Source organism: Pogona vitticeps, chromosome 4, assembly GCF_051106095.1.
Source record: "Pogona vitticeps strain Pit_001003342236 chromosome 4, PviZW2.1, whole genome shotgun sequence".
Taxonomy (NCBI): domain Eukaryota; kingdom Metazoa; phylum Chordata; class Lepidosauria; order Squamata; family Agamidae; genus Pogona; species Pogona vitticeps.
The window spans coordinates 647,002-672,127 of record NC_135786.1 but is presented as its reverse complement, the minus strand read 5'-3'; the positions used below and the strand labels follow the sequence as shown (position 1 = coordinate 672,127).

Below are 25,126 nucleotides of genomic sequence, written 5' to 3'. Positions count from 1 at the left end.
CCACCAGATTGAGAGCTTGGCTTCTGGTCTTCCCAGATGAGGAGAGAGCAAGAGATAGGCGGTGAGGAGGAGGAGGAGCAGAGGAAGGAGCCCCGAGCCCCCCACGTAGCCAAAGGGTCACTGCAGGGAGGCCGGGACTTCTAGCCCTCTCTGAAATTTCCACACAGGAAATGTTCTCAGCGTCATTCCAGGCCCAGAGGAGATGAGGAAGAGAAATCCCAACATTTATTTACTGGTGGCAGCCAGAGGGGTCAGCAAAGGACCCCCTCCCTCCCCACCCTCGCTCCCTCTCCATTTGACTTCCCTGCCCAGCTCTCCAGGCATGGACAGGTGGGCTTCTGTGCCCGGGTGGCCGGTACGTTTAGACGTGGGGGTTTCACAGGGAGAACTGGCATTCTGTCTGCCAGAATTCTGTCCCCAGAAGTGCAAAATAAAATAAAATAAACTTTGAAAATAATAATAATGATAAAAAGCAAAAAGTCAGCCCTTTTTTATTTCACAATTTATTTATTTATTTATTTATTGCCCTACCTGCCGTCCAGTGTGTTAGAATATACCAGATGGGCGGGATATAAATCAAATAAATAAAATAAAATAAAATACCTCAACCAAGCTGTTCCCTCTCTCACTCTCCCACCCAGGGGGGCCATCTGGTGTCCCCAAAGAGCCTGGGGGGGGGGAGAATCATCCCGGAACCCCCTCTGCCTCTCTATCTCTTCCAGTGCCCTGATTTTATTTTATTTTGTGTTCCCATTCAAGGGAACACAAGAACCCTTAAAGATGTGTGTGGGGGGGGGGGGTTAGGGTTCCACAAAACGGGCACCTGAATGCTCTGTGGGGGTTTGGGTGGTGACTATGATCAGGGGAGGGGGAGAAGGATGTTGAGACTACGGTAGGCTTTTTGGAGGGGTGTCGAGATGTGGCCCTCAAAGCCCCTTGAAGGGATTGCCCCTTCCGTTCTGGACCCCAGCATGAGTGAAGACAGGTTCCTTAGCTTGGTCTGGGATGGGCCAAGGGCAGGGCCCCCGGCAGGTGGTGCCAGTCAGGAATGGGAGGGCTAAAAGGCCAGAGGAAGGGGCTCCCAGCCCCAACCGGAAGCGGAGTGGGGCCCCTTCTGGCTTTGCTCCTTCTTCTCCCTGAGCCAGGAGGCTGCAGGACAGACCCTTGGCAACAGCTCTCCAACGGAACAGAAGGTTGGCTCGTTCTGAGTCCACACCGTCAGCTTGAACCTTCCTAGTCATGGAGCAGGGGTGATGGATGGATGGATGGATGGATGGATGGATGGATGGATGGATGGAAGGAAGGAAGGAAGGAAGGAAGGAAGGAAGGAAGGAAGGAAGGAAGGAAGGAAGGAAGGAAGGAAGGAAGGAAGGAGATGGAAAATGTAGGAAGGAAGGAAGGAAGGAAGGAAGGAAGGAAGGAAGGAAGGAAGGAAGGAAGGAAGGAAGGAAGGAAGGAAGGAAGGAAGGAAGGAAGGAAGGAAGGAAGGAAGGAAGGAAGGAGATGGAAAATGTAGGAAGGAAGGAAGGAAGGAAGGAAGGAAGGAAGGAAGGAAGGAAGGAAGGAAGGAAGGAAGGAAGGAAGGAAGGAAGGAAGGAAGGAGATGGAAAATGTAGGAAGGAAGGAAGGAAGGAAGGAAGGAGATGGAAAATGTAGGAAGGAAGGAAGGAAGGAAGGAAGGAAGGAAGGAAGGAAGGAAGGAAGGAAGGAAGGAAAGAAGGAAGGAAGGAAGGAAGGAAGGAGATGGAAAATGTAGGAAGGAAGGAAGGAAGGAAGGAAGGAAGGAAGGAAGGAAGGAAGGAAGGAAGGAAGGAAGGAAGGAAGGAAGGAAGGAAGGAAGGAAGGAAGGAAGGAAGGAAGGAAGGAAGGAAGGAAGGAAGGAGATGGAAAATGTAGGAAGGAAGGAAGGAAGGAAGGAAGGAAGGAAGGAAGGAAGGAAGGAAGGAAGGAAGGAAGGAAGGAAGGAAGGAAGGGTTAAAGAGGAAGGAAGGAAGGAAGGAAGGAAGGAAGGAAGGAAGGAAGGAAGGAAGGAAGGAAGGAAGGAAGGAAGGAAGGAAGGAAGGAAGGAAGGAAGGAAGGAAAAGTCTTCCCCGCGGAGAGAGTTGAGTTACTGAGATCAGCTCTCTCTCTCTCTCTCTCCCTCCCTCTCCCTCTCCCTCTCTCTCTCTCTCTCTCTGTGTGTGTGTGTGTGTGTGCGCGTGTGTACAGAGGAGCGTGGGAGTCAGCTGAGCAGGGGGGGCCTTCTGCCTGGGATCCCCCAGCCAGCCAGTGGCACCAGTTCAGGGAAGGGGTCCAAATGGAGTGGGAAGGGCAAGCCGGGGAGGGGAACCAAGGCAGAAGGACGGCTGAAGCGCAGCACCTGCTCGCCTGCTCACCGACTCCTTGGCCAAGGAGTGAGGGGAGGGTAAAAGCTGACCGTGCCAAAAGGAGGCCTTTCCAGGCAACCCTCTCCCTTCAGTAGGCAGATCGGCTGAGAAGGCCACTGGCCTACCTGGCAAGAAGGCTGCAGGCATCATTTCTGACTCTCCTTTGAAATGGTGGACCATATTTACAAGCAGCGTGATACGAATTCTGTTTCTGAGGTAACAAACCCTATCGCCTCACCCTTGACTGACACCAGCCTAACATCATCCAGAGCTCCGGCTTGTTTCAGGCTCAGAGGAGGACTCTGGGATGTGCTGCAGTAATAAAGCCCAGCGTCTCTGAGCATGTGCAAAGAATATCTGCAGTCCCTTTCCCTCCCCCTCCCTCACGGTGAGGACTGAAGAGCAAGCTCCGTCTTAGCCCTGCCAGACCCCAGCATGGCTGGAAGGGTGGCGTTGGGCTCCAGGGCGCTCCTCCAGTGGGCGAAAGGCAGCTCGGCCCGCCCGCCCGCCTGCCCACCGGGCCCTGGAAGGGGAGCTCCACCACCGCCTTCTTGCCATCCCTGAGGTCGAGCAGGCACCGATCCACACCAGACAGGCAAAGGTCACCGTCCGGCATTGCTGGGCTGGAGGCAGGCAGGCAGGCAGTCAGGCAGGGGAGCAGTTCCTCTCTCCAGCTTTGGGAGGAGGGGGTGGGGAGAACCACGGGCTGCCCCCGCCTGTACACCCCTCATTCTTCTACCCGTGGGGAAGGAGAGTGCGGCGCCTAGGCCCCCCACCACTGGCCAGGCCAGGCCAGCTGTGCTATTACATAACAGCCTTCCTTGGGAACCAAGGCTCCTCTTCTGAGTTGCCATGGCAACTGGCCCAGTCATGAGGATGGCCGTGGCCTGCATCCGAGGAGGGGAGCATCAGGAGGCTGATCCATGGCAGCCTCTTCAGGTTGGTTGAGACCTTTGTCTTTCTGAGCCACTCCCGGACATGCTGCCACTGCCGCCCGCCACCCCACCTCCTCCCCCCCCCCCCCACCTTCCATTCCTGCTCACTTTCTCTGCTGGGAAAGGATCCCAATTTTCTGCTAGCACACATGGGTCCCTGGAATTGGCTGCCCCCCACCCCGCTTCAGCAGGAGAGACACCCAGTTCAACCCCGAGTCTCACTTGGGGAGGGGGCTCTCTCACACAGCTGCACCTCTCCACCCCCCACCCCCACCCGGAGGAAGTTCTGTTTATTAGAGCCAAAAGCCTTAATCAGTTTATCAGTATGATTGGCCCAACTAATGCTTTAATTGCAGATTAAATGTGCCCCTGATGAATCAGTGGGGAGCCAAACACTCTGAAATTGGGAAGCCTGAAGGGGGCACATGGGCTCCGAAGAGGCAGCTGCATCCGGAGTTGGTGAAATGGGCACACCACATTGATTTAGATCTAGCCGATAGCTGGGAAAACGGGCCCTTCCAGGGACTCCTTCCGAAGATCTTGTATGGTGTCGCTTTACCAGATTTACAATACACATCTGTCCAATTCAATTCATCTGATTTTTTTAAAAAAAGAAACCTATGACACACCACTGTTATGGGTCCTGCCTGCAGCCTTCTGTCGTAGGGGTTCAAGTATGTGCCGCAGAGAGAGAAAGAGAGGGAGAAAGAGGACACGAGAATTAGGGAGCCGTAACCACAGGGGCTGGATCAGCCTGAGTGCCTTCGTTTTGTCCCATATTAGCGCTTTCTAAAATAGCGTGTGTTGAAACTGGACTAGCGGTCTGGCTTCTGTCATTCATGCTCTGTTAAACTCTTGTCAGGACTGCTGTAATGATTGCTATGTGAGGCAGCCCTTGAAAAGGGCCTGCTGCGGAAGGCAGAGGGCTGATGATTATCTGGGCCTAATTAGCAGGGTGGTCTTAATCCCCTCTTGGTGGATTCATGCAACAGAGCCGCAGGCACCCAGTGGCTTCCAGAGAGAGAATTCCATGAGCTGCAACTTCTCTCCTGCAACTTGGATGAGGAAAGGGGCTGTTGTGAAGGCACAGCTTCACAAGCAGGCTCTGCCTCTGTCGGTCCTCCTTGCATGGAGGTGTTCCTTCCAGTTCCCCAGTTGTGACGGCTACACCTTCCCTCGGTCCTCAGGGGCCACCACGCACTCTGCAGTTGCTCCTTCAGCCGCCTGGGGGGGGAGGGGGAGAGGCTGTGTCCCAGAGGGGTCTCTCCAGGGGCTGTAGAAAAAGGCATTCTGGACTAGAGGGCCTTTTTTCAGCTGCACCAGATCTGGCACCATCCTTATGGCCTTCAGGTTCCCCAGGGGTCATTGAAGAAAAAATGAGCCCACGAATGGCCACTCTGTGAGTGAGTCTAAAAGGACCTCCTGAGATGAAGGAGGGAGCCAATCGGATGGGGAAAGGGTCTGGCTGCCCAGTCTCCACTGGAAAAAGGGTGCACTGCCTGCCTGCCTGCCTGCCTGCCTGCCTGTGTGTGTGTGTGTGTGTGTGTGTGTGTGTGTGTGTGTGTGTGTGTGTGTGTGTGTGTGTGTGTGTGTGTGTGAGAGAGAGAGAGAGAGAGAGAGAGAGACAGACACACACACACACACACACACACACACACACACACACACATACAGAGAGAGAGAGAGAGAGAGAGAGAGAAAGAGAGAGAGAGAGAGAGAGAGAGAGATGCTGTATTGTCTTGTGCCTGCAGAGATAACGTCCTTCCAAGTTTGAGGCAGAGCTCCAGCTACTTCTGCTCCCTGGGCCTCCTTTGACTCCTAGGGTGGCAGCCTGACCTGCCTCTGGCCTTCAGTAGTGGTAGCAGCAGCAGCAGCAGCAGAAGAAGAAGAAGAAGAAGAAGAAGGCGGCAGGGCAGGGCAGGGCAGGGCAGGGCAGTTTCCAGCCTTCCAGACAGGAATGGCTGGGGCTCTGGGCTGTGACCAAGCTCCTTCTGCAAGGCTGTTCCCATGCATGCATGCCTGTCTTCTCCCGAGCCTGGGTGGCTCCTGAGGCTTCCAGTGCTTAGCCAAGCTCCCCTCTAGCTCTTCCTCCTTATGGAGCTCTATGTGGCCACCCATGTGCCCTACTGCTCAGCCTAGGCATTCCCCCCCCCCCAAGTGGGCACCTGCCTCGCCCCTCCAGGGTGCTGTGTCGGGAGGTGCTGGGCCAGCTGCTCTGGCTGCCAGCCAGTGACTTGGGAGCCGAGCGGCTCTTGCAGACGCATGCCTGGCCTTGACCCTCCCTGCTTCTGGGAGAGACTAAGAAGACATCCTTAGAGGGCCCCTGTCTCTGGAGAGCCCCTCACTGAAGCCTTTGCTTCAGCTTTCCATCCAGACATCGCCCTACACGCGGGGTTCATTTGTTGTGAATTAAAGAAACATACTGGAGCAGGCGAATAAATTTGGGCAGGGTGGACAGCAGATGGAGCTGCAGCCTCCGAAAGCGGCTCAAGGCTGTGGCTTCCTTTAGGGATTCAATCCATCTTGTATTTGGCCTTCCTCTTTTCCTGTTCCTTTCTACCTTTCCCAGCATTATTGTCTCTCCCAGAGAATCCTGCCTTCTCAGGATAAACTCAGAGCAGGACAGCCCTCGTTTCAACATTTTTGCTTTCTTTGAGAGAGTTCAGGCTTCATTTGATCTTGGACCCGCTTGTTTGTCTGTCTGGCAGTTCAGGATATCCACAAAGCTCTCCTCCAGCACTACATTTCAAAGGAACCAATTCCCCCCCCCCCACGTCCACCTTGTTTCATGTGTGTGTTTGAAGAGGACCCTAAGCCAGGCAGAAAAGCCCATGGCTGGAGCCACTGGTTTGTACGTATGCAGAAAGTCCCAGGTGGCATCTCCCGAGACAGCCAGGGAAGGATCCTGCTTTGAGAGCCGGGAGACAGGCATGGCTGCTAGTCTGAGATGGCTAGACTTGGCTAGAGGGATGCAGAGAGGATGACGTGGGAGGAAGGCAGAAGGCCGCTGTGTGTGGCTCTCTCCTCTCTCGGGTGACCCATTCATTGTTGGGGATGGGTGGGAGGCGGCCACCCTCCCTGCCAGCCCCACAGCCCTCCTCCCTCAAGACCCCAGCCCTGCCTGAGGCCTCCCCCCCCCCCTCTTATCCTTCCTGGGACTGGGAGACACGGAGAGCTGCCCTCTCCCCCTGCAGTGCAAGAGGCTGTGGTTGTGCCCAGCCAAGCTGAGCCATGGTTAGGGAGGTAGGACTTGGGACTGCATCGCCTTCCTCCAGGCCAAAGTGGGTTTGCTTTTGTCTCAGAGACCCTCGTTCCTGGATGGACGGGGGGGGGGGGCATGGGTTGCTCTCATCCCAGGCTGAACAGGCAGGAGGAGACCGAGGAACACGCAGGCGAAAAGCTCCCACTAGATCCCGTCGAGGGGGTGGGAGGGATGCCAGGAGGGCTGACGGACGCCCCTCCACAGCAGCCCCCTTTCTGCTTGCCTCTTCCTCCTCCTCCTCCTCCTCGGCCTCTGTTCAAAGGGACGGGGGGGGGGGCAGAGAACTACCTGTCTTTGGCTGGGCAATCGGCTCTTCAGAGGTCTGCCCATTAGTGTCCGGGTGGCTGGCGCGCTCGCTCGCTCTCTCTCTCTCTTTCTCTTTCTCTCTCTTACCGCCGACCGCCCGCCTCCCCCCCCCCGCGCTCCCTTTCTGTGTACAGCAGCTCCAGCTATATAAAGCACGGCTCTGCTTTGCCTTGGGGGGATGAGGGTGCTTGCATCTTGCATGGGGGGGGGAGGACAGGCAGGGGAGGTAGACTCATGACCGCACACGGAGGCAGCAGGGAAGGGGGCGGGAGAAGCGTCTTCTTGCGGACGAGAATCCTGCCTATGCGCCTTCGTTACGCACGCGTCTGCCTTTCTGCAGAGTTCCAGCGGGCCCATTTTTAGACCGGCGCGGGAGGATTAGTGGGTGTTCAGGAACCGGGAGCAGAGCCGGGCCTCCTCCACCTCCACATGCTCGGATCAAGCCCGTCAAAGACGTCCTCTCGGGTGGGGTGGGGTGGGGTGGGGTGGGGTGGGGAACGGGTGGGCTTCCCAGGGCATGGGGGAGACCATTCATTCCAGGGCCCTCCTGGGCATGGTTTCCTCAAAAGGAGGCCCACTGGGTGCGGTGAGACCTGCGCCCAAGGAGGGAGAGTGGCCCTTAGCTGACTCCTGTTCTGGCTCTACCTGGTGAATCGACAGGCAAATCCGTTAAAGTGGCACCGGTGGAGTCCCTCTAGGCCTGGCCAGAGAAGGCCTCTTGACTTCTCTGGAGGAAAGAGAGAGAGATTCTCTTATGGTGGCTCAGGACCTCATAAGTCAGCCCTTCCATTTGTTGCATAGAAGGAAGGTTCTCATTTAATCCTTACCTTTCCCTCAGATCTTGGAATATGGTGCGACCAGCTATTCTTCAGCAGAGGAGCAAGCCAAGAAAGGTCCCCCATGGCTGAGCCTGCGAGGGTCCCTCACGGTCCCTGTACAGAAGCCCACTCTCACCAAGCACCTTCTGCCTCTGCTCTCGAAGCAACGGGGGGGGGGGGCTTTTCTGGTGGGCTCCCTGCTTCCCAAGGCAGCCACCAGAGAGCTGTGGCTAGCCTCACCTCAGTGGCCTGGCCTCCCCCATAGGCCTGGGCTACAGGCATTTGTGGGTCTTGGGAATAGCCTTTGGCCAGCTGGCAGCCCTTGGGTTGCTTGCCTATAGCGTACCCAACCACTACAAGGGCAAAAGCCAACCCCCACTCCCTTCTGGCCACCCAAACTGCACCCTGGCTACCAGAGGACTCAGGAATCCCATGCACGCCTCCTAGGACTTCTCGTGGGGTCTGCTAGTCTGTGAGAGTAGCTGGCTAGATAGCTCAGTGGTGTTGGTATCTGACTGGGTAGCCAGAGTTTTGGAATTCAGTTCCCCACTGGGCCTCCTGGGGAAAAAGCCAACCTGGGTGGCCTTGGGCCAGTGGCAAAGCCCTATTTCAGTCAGTGTGGGTAGCACTGCCTTCTCCAAACGGATGGGCTTCCATTCAACATATGGATTCGCACAGTGCTTAGCAACTCTGTGTATTTTTTCCCTTTTATCTCTCATGAGAAATCTTGCATCCAAGAAAGATGTTCTGTTTTAGGCAGAACTGGATGGACTTTCCCCTCTAACGCTCTGCCGACACTGAGTCCATGCCGACCCTGTGCCGGGATGTGTCTCTGGCCCTTCACCCTCAAAATGCTGCAAGCTAAAACTCATGGAGAAGGAAAGGTCCCATGCAGACTAGGTGGAGGCATATTTTGGGGTGTGTGTATCTGAGGTTTTGAAATACAGTAATTTAGCACAAAGGGTTCAGTCTGAGGAGAAGAGAGGTGTAAAGGACAAATGGGCCCAAATTAATGAGGACGGAGCCCTCCTGTTAGCGGTGGTAGTCACTGTTGTCACTTTGTGCTGACTTCTGGCGAACTTGTGAATGAGGGATCTCCACAACTCTGCTCAGCTCTTGCAAACTCAAGTCTGCAGCTTCCTTTAGGGGGGTCTGTCCATCTCATGTCTGGTCTTCCTCTTTTCCTGCTGCCTTTAGCCTTTCTCAGCATTATTCTGTCTTTTCCAGAGAATCCTCTTGCCTTCTCATGATATGCTCGAAGGAGGACAGCCTCACCTTCAACATTTCTGCCTCCAGAGAGAGTTCAGGCTTGATTTGCTCTGGGACCCACTTTGTTCGTTTTTCTGACAGCCCAGGGTATCTGCAGAGCTCTGCCTTTCAAACGGACCAATGTTTTTCCTCTCGGCTTTCTTAACTGTCCAGCTTTCACACCCGTACGCACATGGGGATCGGGAACACAAGAGTGTGGATGATCCTGGTCTTGGTCTCCAGTGAGACGTCCTTCCCCTTGAGGATGATTTTCCAGTTCTTTCCTTGCTGCCCTTCCGAGTCTCCGTCTTCCAGTTTCTTGGCTGCCGTCTCCCTTTGGATTGATGATGGAACCAGGCTGTACAAAATCTCTTTAACTATTTCAGTTTCTTCTTTGTCAACCTTGAAATTGTGTAGTTTTTCAATTTTGGTCTTCTTAAGGTTCAACTGGAGTCCTGCTTTGGCACTTTCTTTTCTCACTTTCAATAAAAGTTGTTTCGAGCCATTGCTGCTTTCAGCCAGTAAGACGGTGTCACCTGCATGTCTGGACATTACTGATGTTTCTTCCACCCATTTCCACCCTTCCTTCATCTGAATCTAGTCCAGTTTTCCCGTACAATACGTTCTGCAGACAGGCAGAACAGACAAGGGGATAAAATGCAGCCTTCTCTGACTCCTTTGCCTAGAAGAAACCCTTCTGCCTCTCCAGATTCTGTCCTCATGGTAGCTTCTTGACCACGTTTCAGTTTATGTATCAGGACAATCAAGTACTGAGAAGCACCCATTTCTTCCAGAACAATCCATAGCTTCACACGATCCACAGAATCAAAGGCTTTGCTCTGGTCCAGTGGTTCCCAGCCTGGGGTAACCCAAGTGTTCTTGCACTCCAGCTCCCAGAAACCCTGGCCAGCACAGCTAGTGGCAAAGGCTTCTGGGACTTGCCGTCCAAGAGCACATGGATTGCCTAAAGTTCAGAACCACTGGTCTAGCCTATAAAGACTAGAACTTCTTCCAAAGCTCTTTGGTGTGCTCCAGGAGCCGTCACATATTTGCAATATCGTCTCACGTGCCTCTTCTTTTTTGGAAATCCAGCTTGAACGTCAGCATTTCTGGCTCCATATAAAGTAAAAGCCTTTGTTGCAACACCATGAGCATCACTTTGCTTGCATGGGAAATTAGAGGAATGGATCTATAGTTGCTCCACTCTTTTGTATCTAATTTCATGGGGATTGGAATGTCTATTGAAATTTGCAAGTTTGTGGGCCATTGTTTTGTTCCTCATATTTGCCAGTATTATTTTGTTAGGATTTAAACAAATTCAGTCTCTCTGTGGCTTGAAAGAGTTCCATTGGTATTCCATATTCCCTGGTGATTTATTTCTTCCTGGTAATTTAATTTCAGCTTTCACTTCACTTTTTGGAATAGCTGATTCTTCATCATATGATTATTCTTCAAAGAAATCCGACATCCTTTTATCTCTTCTGTATAATTCTTCAGTGTACTGTATCCAGATACCCAGTGTAGTGGATAGAGTGATAGACTAGGATTCAGGAGACCTGGGTTCAAATCCCCACTTGGAGAAGTGGAACTGGTCAAACCACTCCCTAAATATTTCACATACCTTGAAAGCCCTGTTAGGGTTACTATAAGTCAGTTCTGACTTGATGTCACATAACAACAACACAACATACTGTTTGCACCTTCCCTTTATTTTACTCTGATCAGAGAGTGTACTTTCCTGTTGGTTATTCAGCATTCCTAATCTGGTTTTAAATTTCCCTTTAATTTCTTGGATCTTTTGGAAAAGATCCCTTGTTTTTCCTCTTGTGTTTCTCTTCTATTTCTTTGCACTCACCATTACTGTATAATAGTGCTCTTTGTGACTACATGATAGAGGCTGAAAAGTGACATTCAGAATTCTTCTGTCATCCATCTGGGTTTTTCTTTTCTTTTTTACTTCAGAAATTGTCTTTTTGCTTTCTTCTCTCTTCTCTAATAATATCTTTGGTTTCAATTCATAGTGCTTCTGGTTCATGCTCACTTGAGTTCACTTATACAAACTGATTATGTGGACTTTAAATTAATCAGAACTGTTGTTTAGATTATCTTTGGGCATTTGGATCCTTTTAGCTGTCTTCTTCAGCTTTACTCTAATATTAACAGTCTATGATCAGTAGCAGAGAGAATACAGCTTCTCCATTTCCTGCTTCCAGTTACATAATCTATTTGATGTCTATATTGGCCTTCTAATTGTGTCCATTAGAACAGTTATCTGTTCAGTTGTTTGATGCATGTATTTGTGATTTAAAAGATTGTAGGCTTCATAGAACTCTATGAGTCAGTCCCCTGTTTCATTTCTGACCCTAGATCAAAATTTCCAACAACATTTGGTTCTGCTTTGTTTTCTACTTTTGCATTTTAGCCACCTATGATTATAAGCATGCCTTGTTCTGGTGTGTGATCAGTTGTCTCCTGTATAGGAGCATAAAGGCTTTCAGTTTTATTTTCTGCAGTTGTAGCTTGAATTATGTTTATGTTGTTGGGTTTTCACACATGTCTGATGGATATTATTCAAACAGATCTTACATTATAGCCCCTAACTGCCTGTGCTACATCTTTCTTCCATATTAGAGCTAATCCATTTCTTCTGAGTTTGTCATTTTCAGAGTAAAACACTTTGTAGTTTTCTGACTGAAAATGTCCCAGTCCAGTCCACTTTAGTTCACTGACCTGATGCACTGTAATGTTTAAATATACAATTTCTTGTGTTATGGTTTCCAGTTTACCTTAATGCCTTCTTCTCATGTTCCATATTCCAACTGTGTTTGTGGTACAGCTTAGGACTTTCCTTTCACCTCTGTGCATGTCAGTCCCTGCATCCATCTAGCTGCATCCATTAGCAATGGCTCTGTTTATGCTGCTCCTTTGCTCTTCCTCAGTAGCTGATTGAGTGCTTTCTGACTTTGGAGTCTCATCTTCCGACACTATAGTTTGATTCATTTTGGACTGTCTTATCATAGGGTTTTCAAGATACACAAAGTTCAGCAGGGGTTTACCATTGCCACCTTCTGCGTAATACTAACAAGAGTTAGCTTCAGTGTCACGGCCATTTTCTGTGAAAAATGCTCTGCCAGTGTCACTTTCAGCTACTTCTGCTGCCCAGTAGCTGCCCTCTAGCAGTTTCTCCACTGCCACTCAGTGCTGTCCCAGCTGCTGAGTTAGGGGCCACAAAAGGTTCAGATTTATAGTCTTGTGACTGCAACTAGACTTTGGGTTTACATGTGGCCTCCTGCTTCCAGCTCCTTTCTTCTTAAGAATCCCTAGTAGGGAATTCACTTCTCCACCCGCACTCACTTCTTGGTTGCATACCTTAACATGCTGAGAAGGGTCTGAGTGTGTCAGAGAAATCAAGAGCAGTGCCATCAGCAGGCTAGACTCCTGTCATGAGCCTGGACTCCTGGCAGGGTCAACCAAGGTGGAATGGTCATGGCCGAGGCCCCAGACAAAGAGGCATCCACTCTCGCCAGGTGTAACGGCCACATCAGCAGAAGAGAATGGGTCGGTCCAGTGGAAACTCAGAGGAGACTCGGGAGGAGACCTTGGGGGCACCTTTGCAGGGAGGAGAGACCTTAGAGGGTTTCGGCTTGGCACTCTGGAGGAAACGCACAGCTAGGGGAGAACCAGAGGGATGTTCCTACGTAAAACACTCCCTGGGTGCAGAGATGCGCCGCAGCCCAGGAATCAGAACCCTGCTGCACTTCTTGATACATGACGGAGCCTGCTTTTAAGGAGTTCATTACAAATCCTCCAGCTGTGAAGAAGAAGAACCCAGTTAAGGCTTCTCTTCTTCTCCTGCCATTCTGTGCATTACAGTCGCTTCCACATTCCTGATACCTGGGAGCAAAAGAAAAGAGTAGACCTCCCCCCCCACCTCCAACCCATGATATGCCAACCCCCTATTTAAAGAAGAAGAAGAAGAAGAACAGACAAAAAGAACAGGAAGGCTCTGAGCATTTGCAGCTTCACACTGTGAACTCATTTAAGTCATAGCAATACGGGAGGGAGGGAGGGAGGGAGGGAGGGATGCTGCCTCTTATAGAGTTGGCCCCCTCCCCACTTCATGTCCCTTTCTGTGGTGGGACCTGAAACCTTGGCATGAGGTTCTGACCTGGTTGCACTACTGAGTGGAGAGATCTTCCTTCCTTCCTTCCTTCCTTCCTTCCTTCCTTCCTTCCTTCCTTCCTTCCTTCCTTCCTTCCTTCCTTCCTTCCTTCCTTCCTTCCTTCCTTCCTTCCTTCCTTCCTTCCTTTAATTCATCACCTCCTTCCTTCCTTCCTTCCTTCCAAAATCTAGACAGGCCATGAGGTCACATCGGGAAGTAAATGGCAGGAGATATTCTGGACAGGGAAAAGAAAGTGTTTCTTTTTCCCTGAGGGCATAATTCATTTATGGGATTCACTGCCCGAGGAGACGTGATGACACAGCCGCCAGCTTGAATGACTTTATAAGAGGATCAGGAAATTTCATGCAGGGAATGAGATGAGGAAGAGGGGGCCGAAGGGGCAAGCGTGACTTCAGGCTGGACAGCTGGGGTTGGGAGTGGGGAGGGGGTCGGGAATCACCTTTCTGGGTGGCTCCCTCCCTCCTATTCAAACTGAAAATTCTCCCTGCAAAAAGGAAGATGCCCCCGGGGGCGGGGTGGGGGCAATGCGGGGTGGGGGCAATCGGAGCCAAGGGCAAAATACTCCTGCTACTGCTGTTGCTGCTTCTCTAGTGGGAATGTGGGCAGGCCAAGCTTTTCCAGGGGCCGCCCCCCCCCCCCGCCTTCACACTCCATGCAGCGGAGCTGAGCTTTTCTCCCCTGTGGCCCAGCAGTCCCTTCCTGAAAAGACCTCCACCTGCCTGCATTTGCTGGGACTGCTATAGATTACATCTCTCATGCTACTAGCTGGGGATTATGGGGAATGTGACCCAGTAAGGTTTTCCCTTTCCTCCTCCTCCTCCTCCTCCTCCTCCTCTCCAGCCTTCCTCTTCAGTGAGTAAGCAGCCCTTCCGAACCAGATCTTGTGCTCAGAATGAAGGGAGCCCTGGTTCAACCTGCAAAGGGCTTTCACAGAAGGATCTGGAAACGAAGCCCTGTGAGGAGCATGGGATGGAAGCGTGGAGTCTGTTCAGTTTGGAGAAGAGAAGAGAAGACTGGGATGGTGGAGGGGCTGCGCCGTCCAGAGGCCTCTGCAGGGCCGTTCCATGGAAGACGGAGGAGCCCCCTTGCCTTCCCTGGCTCCTCCAGGGAGCCTTGAGCTGCGGAGGGCCGGCCATCGCCGCCGAGTCCGGACCCCACAGAGGCTCTCTTTCCAACTCGATGGTTCCAACCCTGTCTCCAAGAAAGGGGCAGAGGGCACAGGGGGAAAGGGGCAAGCTGCTTTGGCCGGGATGAGCAAGGGCAGAGGGTTTAAAGTGGAGAAAGAAGGATGCAAAGCTTCAGAGTTCGGTGGAGCCAGAGGTGGGGGTGGGTGGGGAGCTGCCTCAAACACCCCCACCCCCCACCCCCACCCCCACCCCCCCGGTTGGCCTCCTGTCTCTTTTTATTCTACCTCTTAGGAATGTCTCTGAACTAGGAGGTCCAAGTTACTCTCCTGCAGAAATCCTTCCATGGGTGTCGAAATGTTTAAAAATATTTCTCCCTTGTTACCTGTTGTTGCTTCCAGTCTGTGGCCCTCCTTGCCGGTGCCAGCTCTTCCACGGGGAGGGGGGAACCCCCATCTCCTTTCTGGCTGAGCCCAAAATATGCCAAGGGGGAAAGTTGCCCAGATCTGAGGAGGCCATCTCTGCAGTCCTTTTGTTTTGCTCCAAAGAACTACCTTTATAGAAATTAAGCACTGAGCCACATGCTGTGCCAGGTTCCAAGAAATCTGTGCTGCTGCACATGGGGTGTGTGTGTGTGTGTGTTTGTACTGTGTTTGTTTAATATCATTGAAGATGGAGAAAGTATAGACGAAAATTAAAATAGAAAAGTAAAGATCATGTATTGACAGGAGGGAAGGCCTGCTTAAAGAGCCAGGTCTTAAGTTGGCTCTTAAAAACTCTTTGTTTTTAAAAACTCTCTTTAAAAACCTCCAAGGAAGGAGCGTCAACCACTTTCCCATAATTCAAATCCAGAACTGTGCGACTTACCCATCAGAGCCACAAAAATAAACTTCCATCTGACAGCCGTTGAGATCAGGGTGGCTCTCGGGTCACCTCTCAGCGTGGCCCAACCTCCCCGATCTTTCCACACAGGACTATGGTTTCGGGACCTTTTCCCCTCTTGGTCACCCTTCCCTGCAGGCCTCTTAGCTCCTCAACCCCCTGTTTAAACCGTAGCGCCCAGAACAGGATTCCAGGTGAGTCATGGCCGAAGCAGGCTAGAGGGATGCTGTTACTTCCCTTGAGCTGTTAGTGGGGTGCAGAGATGAGGGCGCTGGACCAGGACTCTGGCTCGAAACCCCACTCAGCCATGAGAACTCATTGGGGCGGGCGGGCCAGGAGGGCAGTGGTAAAAATGCTCCTTGAATATCTCGCCCTACCAGGATTGCTAGATGTTGGATGCAACTTGGTGGCATGTGACAACCGCCATCCTTTCCTCGGTTTGGACGCCGTACGCATCTTGAGGCCATACTGCACTGTCTTCTTCTTCTTCTTTTTTTTTTTGCCTCCACCACGTCAGGCGGTTGGCTCAGGTTGCACATGTGGGCTAAGAAGAGCCCCAATATCCTTTACACCTACCAAGCCAGCTGCCCCCACCCCTACCCACCCCTGCTCCCCACCTTACCTTGATGCATCTGGTTTTTCCTACCTAAATGTAGAACTTTACTCCCTCCCCCCATTGGAATTCATTTTGTTTGTTTTGGCCTAGCTGTCCCATCTGTTCGGGCACATAGGCCCTTGCTAGGGTGTGAATCGGGTCCCCAAGAGAGGCACTGGCTAAACCAAAGTGGGTGTCCGTCCAAAATTCAGCAAAATGACCAGAGCTTCCTTCAAACACTTGTTAGTCGCAATTTGTTACTTTTTAAAGTTGAAAATGCATCTGCTGATGATTTATTTTTAAGGAAATCAGTTTAAATTACAGTGGTGCCTCGCTTAGCGATTGCCTCATGTAACGATGTATTCGCTTAGCAATGAGGTTTTTGGAGCAATCTTGCGCTCCGTTTAGTGATGTTTTCTATGGGTGAATTTCGCATAGCGATGTTTGGGACCTTGCTTTGCTTAGCGATGACAGTTTAGGTCCCCCTGTTTTGCTTAACGATGGTTTTGACAGCCCCGTGTTTGCTGTTTTTTAAAGGTTTTAAAATGTTTTAAAAGAATTTAGAGTGCTTGAAATCGTTAGTGCACTTAATAAACCCTTTGTTAAACTAATTTGGCTTCGTTCTGACTCTTTTTGAATTGTTTGTAATTTTTTTCCCCCATTGAAATGCATTGAATAGGTTTCAATGCATTTCAATGGGGGAACCGCGTTTCGCTTAGCGATTTTTCCTATGGCGATTTTCGCTTAAGGACAGCAATCCGTTCCCATTGGAACGGATTATCCGGTTTTCAATGCATCTCTATGGGAAAACGTGTTTCGCTTGGCGATGTTTTCGCATAGCAATTTTTTTGCACCAATTAAAATCACTAAGCGAGGCACCACTGTACTTGTTAGTTCATTTCCATACATTTCTCCCCTTGATCTTTCTGAACCTGCCAACTCAGAGCTCTGTGTGATTTGAAAGCTGTGATTATCTCTGGGGCACCTATTTATCTGTGTTATTTGAAAAACCTGTACCCTACCTTTCTCCTAAAGAGGACCCAACATGGCTTGCAGTATTGAAAAATAAATACACGAACAGTATAAAAATCTAAAACAATAAATGTTATTCTCTGTAGAAAAAAAAGCTTCAGCAAATAGAATATTAAAACGAGCAGTCGGCATGTTAGGCCAGAGCAGGTTCAAGTGTCCCTGATGGAGGGCCAAGGGTTTCCCCCACCCGTTCCCTTGGCCTCTGCAACATGCACCGGGATTTGGGGGGGGGGGTGTTCTGAAAAGACACACATACCCCTGTAATTCCTACATTACACCTGCATCGACCCAACAAACTGTCAGCTTTTTGTCTCCATTCTTGTCATCTCAAATGTTTATATGTGCTTGCTTTAGGTTTACAAGAGCATTGTTTTAAATGCCTGCAGACCCGTTCCCTTTGAACTTGGGGTTACCCTCAGACCCTCATCCACCAGTGATGCCCTTCCTGTCAAGGCAGAGGTTGGCTCTGGGCAGGGCCTTGTCTGTTCCTCTGGATTCAGCCAATTCTGAGGCTGGGATGGGGGCAGAGGACGCGTGCTGGTTGTTCAATCCTGTCCCAAACCGTTCAGGGAACAGGGACCTGAAGGGCAGTAGCCGCCTGGACTCAGGAGAGCCCGGCTGGATCAGGCCAAGGGCCCCACTAGTCCAGCTTCCTGGATCTCACGGCGCTTCCACCAAATGCCCCTGGGAGCACAGGAGAGACCACGAGAGACCTGTCTCCTGATACCCCTCCCCTGCATCTGACACTTGGAGGTCCCTTCCTTTGAAATCTGGAGATGATACCACCTCCTCCCCATCATGGCTTGTAACCTGTGATGGACATTTCTTCCAGGAATCCCCTTTCAAAGGCATCTAGGCCAGATGCCATCCCCACATCCTCTGGCAAGGAGTTCCACAGACTAACATTTTCTTTGTTCTGTTCTCACTTTCTCAACACTCAATTGGAGTGGATGTCTCCCTAAGCCCTGAAAACGGTAATTCTCTGTCCGTCCGTCCACAGTTCAGTTAGGATGCTGATCCACATTTGCAGGAGAGCTTCAGGCAAATAGGATAAAGGGTCTGCAGCAGAAGAGGGGCCAGGAGGCATGGCGAAGGCTCGTTTCTGCTTTGCAGCAAATGGACTTTCGATTCTGCCGCATGACGGTGAATGACATTCGGTTCGGTTCAGGGATTCAGATTCCTGGGCTCAGAATCATTGATTCAAAGGATTTCTCCGTTTTGCACCTGGATCTGCTGGTTAGTTCTGGACTGATGCCCACCCTTTTCAACAGCCTAATCCTTCTGGGGGTTAGCGTTTGTGTTTTGGTTTTTTTTGGTGCATTTTTTTGGTCTCGTGTGAACTCCTGGGGTGAGATTCTGGGTTACCCTTTGCCTCCTGCCCCAGGGTTCCTTGCCGATTTCCCAGGACAGGGTGTCCCTCATCTGCCAGGTGACAGATCTGCATGCAGAAGACCTTCGTGGGTGGGTTTGGGAGCCCTCAGGATCACTTCTCAGGTTGTGAAACTCAAGACACCCTCAGCCTGCCCTGCCACTGTAGGAAGGAGCATTGCCTTTTCAGGGAAGGCTGAAGGCAGCAGCTCCCGAGGCATCTCTGGGCCTGCCTCCCCCCACCCCCACCCCCAGCCCAGAACCTGCTGGAATTCTAAGTCCACTTGTCGTTCAAGGCAAAGCGGCCCCCGAGTCCTGCCGCCTGCCTGCTGGAACCCCTGCCCAAGACAGAGGGACTGATTTCCCACCACCCCCACCCCTGGCACCTGCTGGGGCTGCACCAGGCCTCCTGAAGGAGCAATAAGGACCCAAAATGTCAATCTATCCATCAGTCCATCCATCAAAGGGAGCGGTGCCAGGAGCCCAAGAAGCTGTGAATTCCTTGTGAATTTGGGGTCTGTTGTGAAGCACTTTGGCCCCGTTTTTTCAAACACAGCTTTTCCTGGAGGCTTGCAGTAGCAGAAGAGGGATGTCTTCGCTGATTTGTTTTTCGGTGGGAGGCCTCCTGGTATGTGGGTAGAAAAAGAGGCTTGAGGGGCCGTGGTTGGCCTGGGGCGGGGCAGGGGGGGCTAGATCTTTGCCTGTCCTGCCATGGCCTCCTGGCCCAAATCTTGCAGAGCAGGGGGTCATGCCAACCTTGGAATGGGAGAGGCCCGTCCTACGCGTTGGGCCTTCCGAGCTTGGGGGGGGGGGGGACGGGAGACTTTTGCCAGAGAAGGAGGTGTGCTCAGGTGCCCAGCAGCACAAGGTCCTCTGGGAGAGCGACGACTGGAGGGCCCCTGAAGGCCTGAGCTCTCTTCCTCCTCCTCCTCCAGCCTCCCCTTAAGCCCCCCCCTGCAAAAAAAGAAAATCCCCAAAGCAAGAAGAGAGACAAGGAGCCATGTGGGCTGCCTTTCAGTGCCTGCTGTTGGAAGGACAACGGCCGACTTCTTTCCTGACTGATGCCTACATGAGGCCTATGTTCGGGCCCTGGAGAAGAAGGGCACCCCTTCCTGGAGGAGGGCTTGAGGAGGGGGGGGCGTTGTCAGGGATGTCTGGGCAGAAGCAAATCAAGGCCTGTGTGAGTCCACTCTGGGTTTCAGTCCGCACTTCCCAGGAGCTGCCTAGGGTGCTAAGCCCATTTGGGGGCTGGGGTTCCCCACCTGGGTTAGCGGCCACAAGCATTTGGTCACGTAAAGACTCTCCACCTGGAACGAGGGAGCCCTGGCTTCGGTGGGCGATGGCCAGAAACGGTAGCCCAGGCTTCTAGGCCTCCTGACCTGCAGGCGCCGGCCCTCCTCCATGTCCCCTGGTTTCTCCTCCTGCCTGGAGAGCTGGGGGAGCAGAACCCAGTGGGCACCCTGGGACATCCGGCAGCCCTTGTGCCACACCTCGGGATCTCACAAAACAGGGGCATGGATCCATATTGGCTTCTGTGCTGTGCGTGGAAGTAGGGCTGATCTCTCCCAGCTGCTACCATTGTTCCCAACAAGCTCCTAGTCCATAACAGTATTTTTTGAGGAGGGAGGCAGGAAGGGGAGAGGCTGCAGAAGGAAGATGGGGACGGGAACAGCCCTGAACAAGGGTGTGCATCCATTTGAGGATGGAGGGTCTGGATCCAGGCAACCCCTGTGTTCAAATATAAGGAATTCTGTAATATTAAAGGAGGTACAGTGGTTGGACCTGGAAGAAGCTGCCCAGAGGGAAGAGATGGAATCAAAGGGTTCCTCGGGGGCCCTCCCCAGAGTCCAGAGCTCCCTGGACGGAAGACCCTTCCTGGTTGTCTTTTCGATAGCAATGGGGGGGGGGGGGAGAGTCATTAAAAAAAACCAACAACAACTCAGGCTGGTTTTGGCAACTAACCAGCTGGTAAGGAGGCGACTTGTAATCTACCAGCTGAGTGCTGTACTTTTCTTAGGGATACATTTTCCATGCAGATTTTTAATACCTTCCAAATTTAATTCTAACAGCTGATCTTCTTTTGCATTTTAATTGCATCCCTCTTTGATTTCCTATTAAACGGGATCTAGGTTAGCCAGGTCCCTCCATGGTGCAGCGCATAGCGTGACAAACTAGGGACTCAGGACACCTGGGTTCAAATCCCCATTTGGCCATGGAGTCTTACAAGGGGCGAGGGGTGTGGAAGGGGGCCAAGCCACTTCTCTCACTTACCCTGAAAGCCCTACGAGGGCCTGGCTATGAGTCGGTTCTGGCTTGAGACATTTGGGCCACTTTCATGGACAGTGTTTCAGCCTGTTTGCTCGGGGTGGGGTGGGAGACGTATTTCGTGCTCCTTCTGCAGCCCCTTCCCAGAAGAGGAATCTTAACCCAGACCTGAAGGCCAAAACCCTGGAGCCCACCCCCCCACCCACCCCAATCCTTTGCCCAGCTGTGAGCAATGCTCCCCCCCCCTTCTGCCAAACCTCTGGCCTGGGGCAACCAGACGGGGCGCATGCAGCGCAGGTCCTGGCTGAGGGACACTTCCGGAGGAAGAAGAGCCGCCCGCCTCCACCCTGAGCAATGGGCCACCTTTTCAGACCGCATGCGGTTGTGCTGAGCAGGCTCGGCCCAGCCACTCTCCTTTCTCCCCTTAACAAAATCTCCTGTCGCTGACTTTCAAACAATCGCTGATGCTGCCCTTCAGGTGGAACCATTAAAAAGACCACCAACCGCTAGCAATAACTTTTCAATCGTTAAACGACATGGAGGTGAAACAGCTTGAGGACCCCTTCTTTGGGGAAGGAGCACATGGGGAAGGAGATCATGGGTTCTCCCAACCTGGAGGTTGTGACCCCCAAGTGTGTGGGGGGGGTCGTGGCAAAGTGTTGTCTGTAGAACATTTTCACCATGAAGCTTTTCAACACTGATTTATTGCTCAGGCGCTAGCACAACCGTCGCGTGGAAGATTAGGTTAGAGTTATATTCTGAAAAATCTATTTTAATGTGTTTTCTTTACTCCATTGAGAATACATTTTTGTGGAAATGTGACGGTGGGGAATTGCACGTTACTTTATAAAATGGGGTCATGACTCAAAAAAGGTTGGGAAGCAGTGGTGTAAATATTAGGGGGAAAGAGCTCGTGAGGAAGCCACAGGCACCCCATCAGACCCTGACTGGGAGGAGCAAAGAGAATGTCCTTAGCTGTCGCACTGAATCTGTTTAGGGGGGGCTGAGCAGAGCACGCGCGCACACACACACACACACACACAAGGGGAGACACACACACACACACACACACACACACACACAGACAAACACACACACACACACACAAGGCCAGTACAGGTGCTTTCTGGCTGTGGACAGAGAAACAGCTTCTCAGGACATTTAGCAAATGGTGGGCATCAGCGCATTCAAATGGGGAATCTTATTGGCTGCGTGCGTGTTCAGGCAGAAGAAGAGTTTCCACTTCCGAGCAGAACCAGTGAATCCACGTGACTAACATCAGCGTTGACTTCTCACTCAACATCTAATTCTGTGGCTCCATTCTGATTGAGAAAAACAGTTGCATTTGGGGTATTATTGTTCGTAAATCAGATTTGTACCCTGGTTTCCCCCACCAGGGTACAAGGGACTTGAGTTGATGGGCAACAGTAAGGAACCGTACTATTTAGCCTGAACTCTGTACCTGTGTATCCCCGACACCCCCGGCCCATCCTTGGCCGCGGCAACTTTGGCCGGTCTGCCTAAATGGCCGGGGACTCTCGGACCTGCGGGCTCCCAGGGGCAACCCTCCCCTCGCCATCACCTTCTGTTTGCGTGTGTGTGTATGCGATAGTGCAGGAGCTGTCGTCTCCCACAAGATCTCCCTCTGAGGATTTCTGGTGACTTGGGGTGGGCAGCCTAGGGCAGATTGCTGGGTGCCTCTGAGCCAAGAAGCAAGTTGGGCCTGGAAGGAATGGGGCTTCGGCTTGGTTTCAGGCCGGCAGAGGTAAGGAATGGGGGTTCGCCAAAGATGAGAAGGGCTGCCACAGGTCCATCTCTCTCTCTCTCTCTCTCTTTCTCTTTCTCTCTCTCTCTCTCAGGTGATGGAAACCCCAAGGAAAGCAGTCCTTTCATCAACAGCACTGACCTGGAGAAAGGGAAGGAATATGACGGGAAGAACATGGCCCTTTTTGAGGTCAGCTGGTGGGGTGGGGAGCATGGGACACCAGATGGTGGGAGCCCGGGCGGAAGGTGGGGTCGGGTCCCTTCTTCAGTCACACGGCATCTGCTTCCCGAGCAGGAGGGGGCGGCTCCAGTGCCCGGCACCCAGGAAGAGCCTTCTTGGCCTGAGCAGCTGGGCTAGGAAGGGCCCGGCCGTGCACATCTTGCCACACTTTCGGGAATGTTTGGGTTTCTTCTGCGTCCTCTACACAGACCTCCGGAAGGCTCGCAGGGAGCAAACGCAAGCTTCAGTTCACCATGGTTTCGTGGCCCACGAGAGGGACCCCCTAACTTCCCCTTTGGATCCTGTAGGAGGGCCATGGGGCTTTTCTCCACCTTTCCCCTCTTCTTTTGGTCAGCTGCAAAAGTCACCCCCTTCCTTGTCTCTCCACTCCCAGGTGGCAGTTTCTTCACTGCAAAGGGAGACAAGGTTTTTTTCTGACCCTCATTTTTGGAAGGGATGCTCTGAGCTTGCACCGTCTCCCATTTTAAATCACCACGCCACCCTAAGCACAAGAGGAGTGACGGGGACTTAGGGTTGCAGTGATGAATCCCCCTGACTTTGGACCGGGAGGCAAAGTGAAAGCAGAAAGCAAAGTCAGATGCCCATCTGTCACCAGGCCTCAGCCAGCTGCCTGCCTGGGGTGGAAGGAAACCCATGAGGGACAGATGGGGTTGGAGCCCCGTGGTGTCAGTCTGTGATGTGTGTGTGTGTGTGTGTGTGTGCTAGGGAGGGAGGGAGGGATGCTCATGCTTGCCTGCCTGGGTGCTGACCTGGGGGCCTGCTCGTCTCTGCCCTCCCCCCCCACACATGCCTTCTGCTCCCCAGGAGGAAATGGACACCAGCCCCATGGTGTCCTCCCTGCTCAGCGGCCTGGCCAACTACACCAACCTGCCGCAGGGCAGCCGGGAGCACGAGGAGGCCGAGAACAACGACGGGGCCAAGAAGAAGCCGGTCAAGGTCGGTGGGTGGGGAGAGGGAGGGGGCAGGGAGGGAGGGAGGGAGGAGGCTGGGTCCCAAAGCCCCCCACCCTTCTGCCCTGGGAGGCGGCAGAGCTCTCGCCCGTGGCCGCTAGGTTCGGGGCAAAATGACCCTCTTCCTCTGTCAGGCTTGGGAGTCCGTCCCCCCCCACACACACACACCTTTGCCCCTCTTCCCCGAGCACCAGGGACGTTTGGGGGGGGCGCAGAGGGACGAAGCGAAGGCTTCTTTGGGGATCGGGAGCCGCGTGGCGGCAGGGAGCTGGGGGGGGGCGAGGGGAAGAAGGGCCGGCCGGCCGGGGCAGCTCCGCTCAGCGTTCCTTCCTTCCTTCCTTCCTTCCTTCCTTCCTTCCTTCCTTCCTTCCTTCCTTCCTTCCTTCCTTCCTTCCTTCCTTCCTTCCTTCCGACGGCCACGACGACGACGACGCAGGCTCCCCGCATGGGCACCTTCATGGGCGTCTACCTGCCCTGCCTGCAGAACATCTTCGGCGTGATCCTCTTCCTTCGCCTGACGTGGGTCGTGGGCATCTCCGGCATCCTGGAGTCCTTCTGCATGGTCTTCCTCTGCTGCTCCTGCGTGAGTCGCTCGGGCTCCCGCCGCGACCTGCCGGGGAGCGAAGAGAGGGTCCTCCCGGAGACCCCTCTCCCGGAGCACGGGAGGAGGCTCCTGGGCGGCCGGGCCGGGCCGAGCCTTGGACGCGGGCTGCCCCGGGAGCTCTCCACGGCCCCGCGGGCCAGGCCCGGCAACGGCAGAGGGGTGCCGCGGAAGGCATCTGCTGCCTCGGCCGAGGATGGATGCACCTGCCTGGGCGGGCAGCGATGCGGGAAGGCTGAGCTCCAGTGGCTGATGAATCCCGGTCCGTTGCCTGAGCGCTCCGGGCGCCTCCTGGCCCCCCAGCGCAGCTCCCCATCCCTCCACCTCTCCGTCCGTCCGTCCGTCCGCCCGTCCGTCTTGGTGGCCGGTCCCACAAGAGGCTGGGCGGCTTTTCCTGGGAGGAGCCGGAGGTGGGGCCCCCAGACCCCCTTGCCTGCCCTTCCTCTGGAAGGACACGGTCTGCGCCCCAGAGACCCAGTCGCCTCAGGGCGGGCCCGGGAGCCCAAGGGGGGGGGCAGGCCCTTTGGGTAGGGGCTCGGGTGCTGCTAGGTCCGCAGGGGGCTTGAGCGGGGGTGGCACCAGCTGGGTGGGGAGGCATCCCAGCTGGGCTTGCCCTCATCCTGCCCAATAGGGAGAGCAGGGCTTCAGCAAGCGTCAACAGCGTGGACCTCCGAAGAAGAGCGGATTCCTTGTTGGCCACGTCGGGCCACCGGTCAGCTCCTGGCTAAAGACGGCTGGGTGGGGGAAAAGCCCAGATGGAGACGGAGCCCTCTGGCTCCCCCCCCGCCCCGCCCCTTCCTTGTGGGCTGGACTCGGGCCATCGCGGCTGCCTCCACCGCCATGGGCCTGGCTACTGGGAGGTGCTGGGAAGGACCTGCAGCAGCACTGCTAGGGGGGCTGCTGGGATCTGGAGTGCCCCCTGCCCCTCACTCCCCAGGGGCCGGCCCAGGGGCAGAGAAGGGCACCGTGCACCAGCCGGGCTCCTCCCTTGCCTGGAGGCATGCCACTCCATCCGCCTTGGTGGCTGGTGGCTTTGTGGTGGGGGGTGGGGTGGGGCTTCCAGTGGTTTCCCTTCTTTGCACCCGTGCCCCGTCCCTCCACGGGGACGGCCTTCCTGAGTCTCCTCTCATTTTTCCTGACAAAAGCACCAGGCCGAGGAGGGCAGCAGGCAGCTGGGCGCCCCCTT

General features: G+C 53.5%; 1 protein-coding gene across 3 annotated transcripts in view; it reads left to right on the top strand.

Moving 5' to 3' along the window:
• Positions 1–25,126, top strand: part of SLC12A5 (solute carrier family 12 member 5) — a 111,140-nt gene that overhangs the window by 53,689 nt on the left and 32,325 nt on the right. For all 3 annotated transcript variants that reach the window (XM_072996546.2, XM_072996545.2, XM_072996547.2), the window contains exons 2-4: positions 22,244–22,338; positions 23,194–23,325; positions 23,776–23,922. In XM_072996546.2, coding sequence (XP_072852647.2) covers positions 22,244–22,338; positions 23,194–23,325; positions 23,776–23,922 — 374 coding nt within the window. The remainder of the gene's footprint in view (positions 1–22,243; positions 22,339–23,193; positions 23,326–23,775; positions 23,923–25,126) is intronic.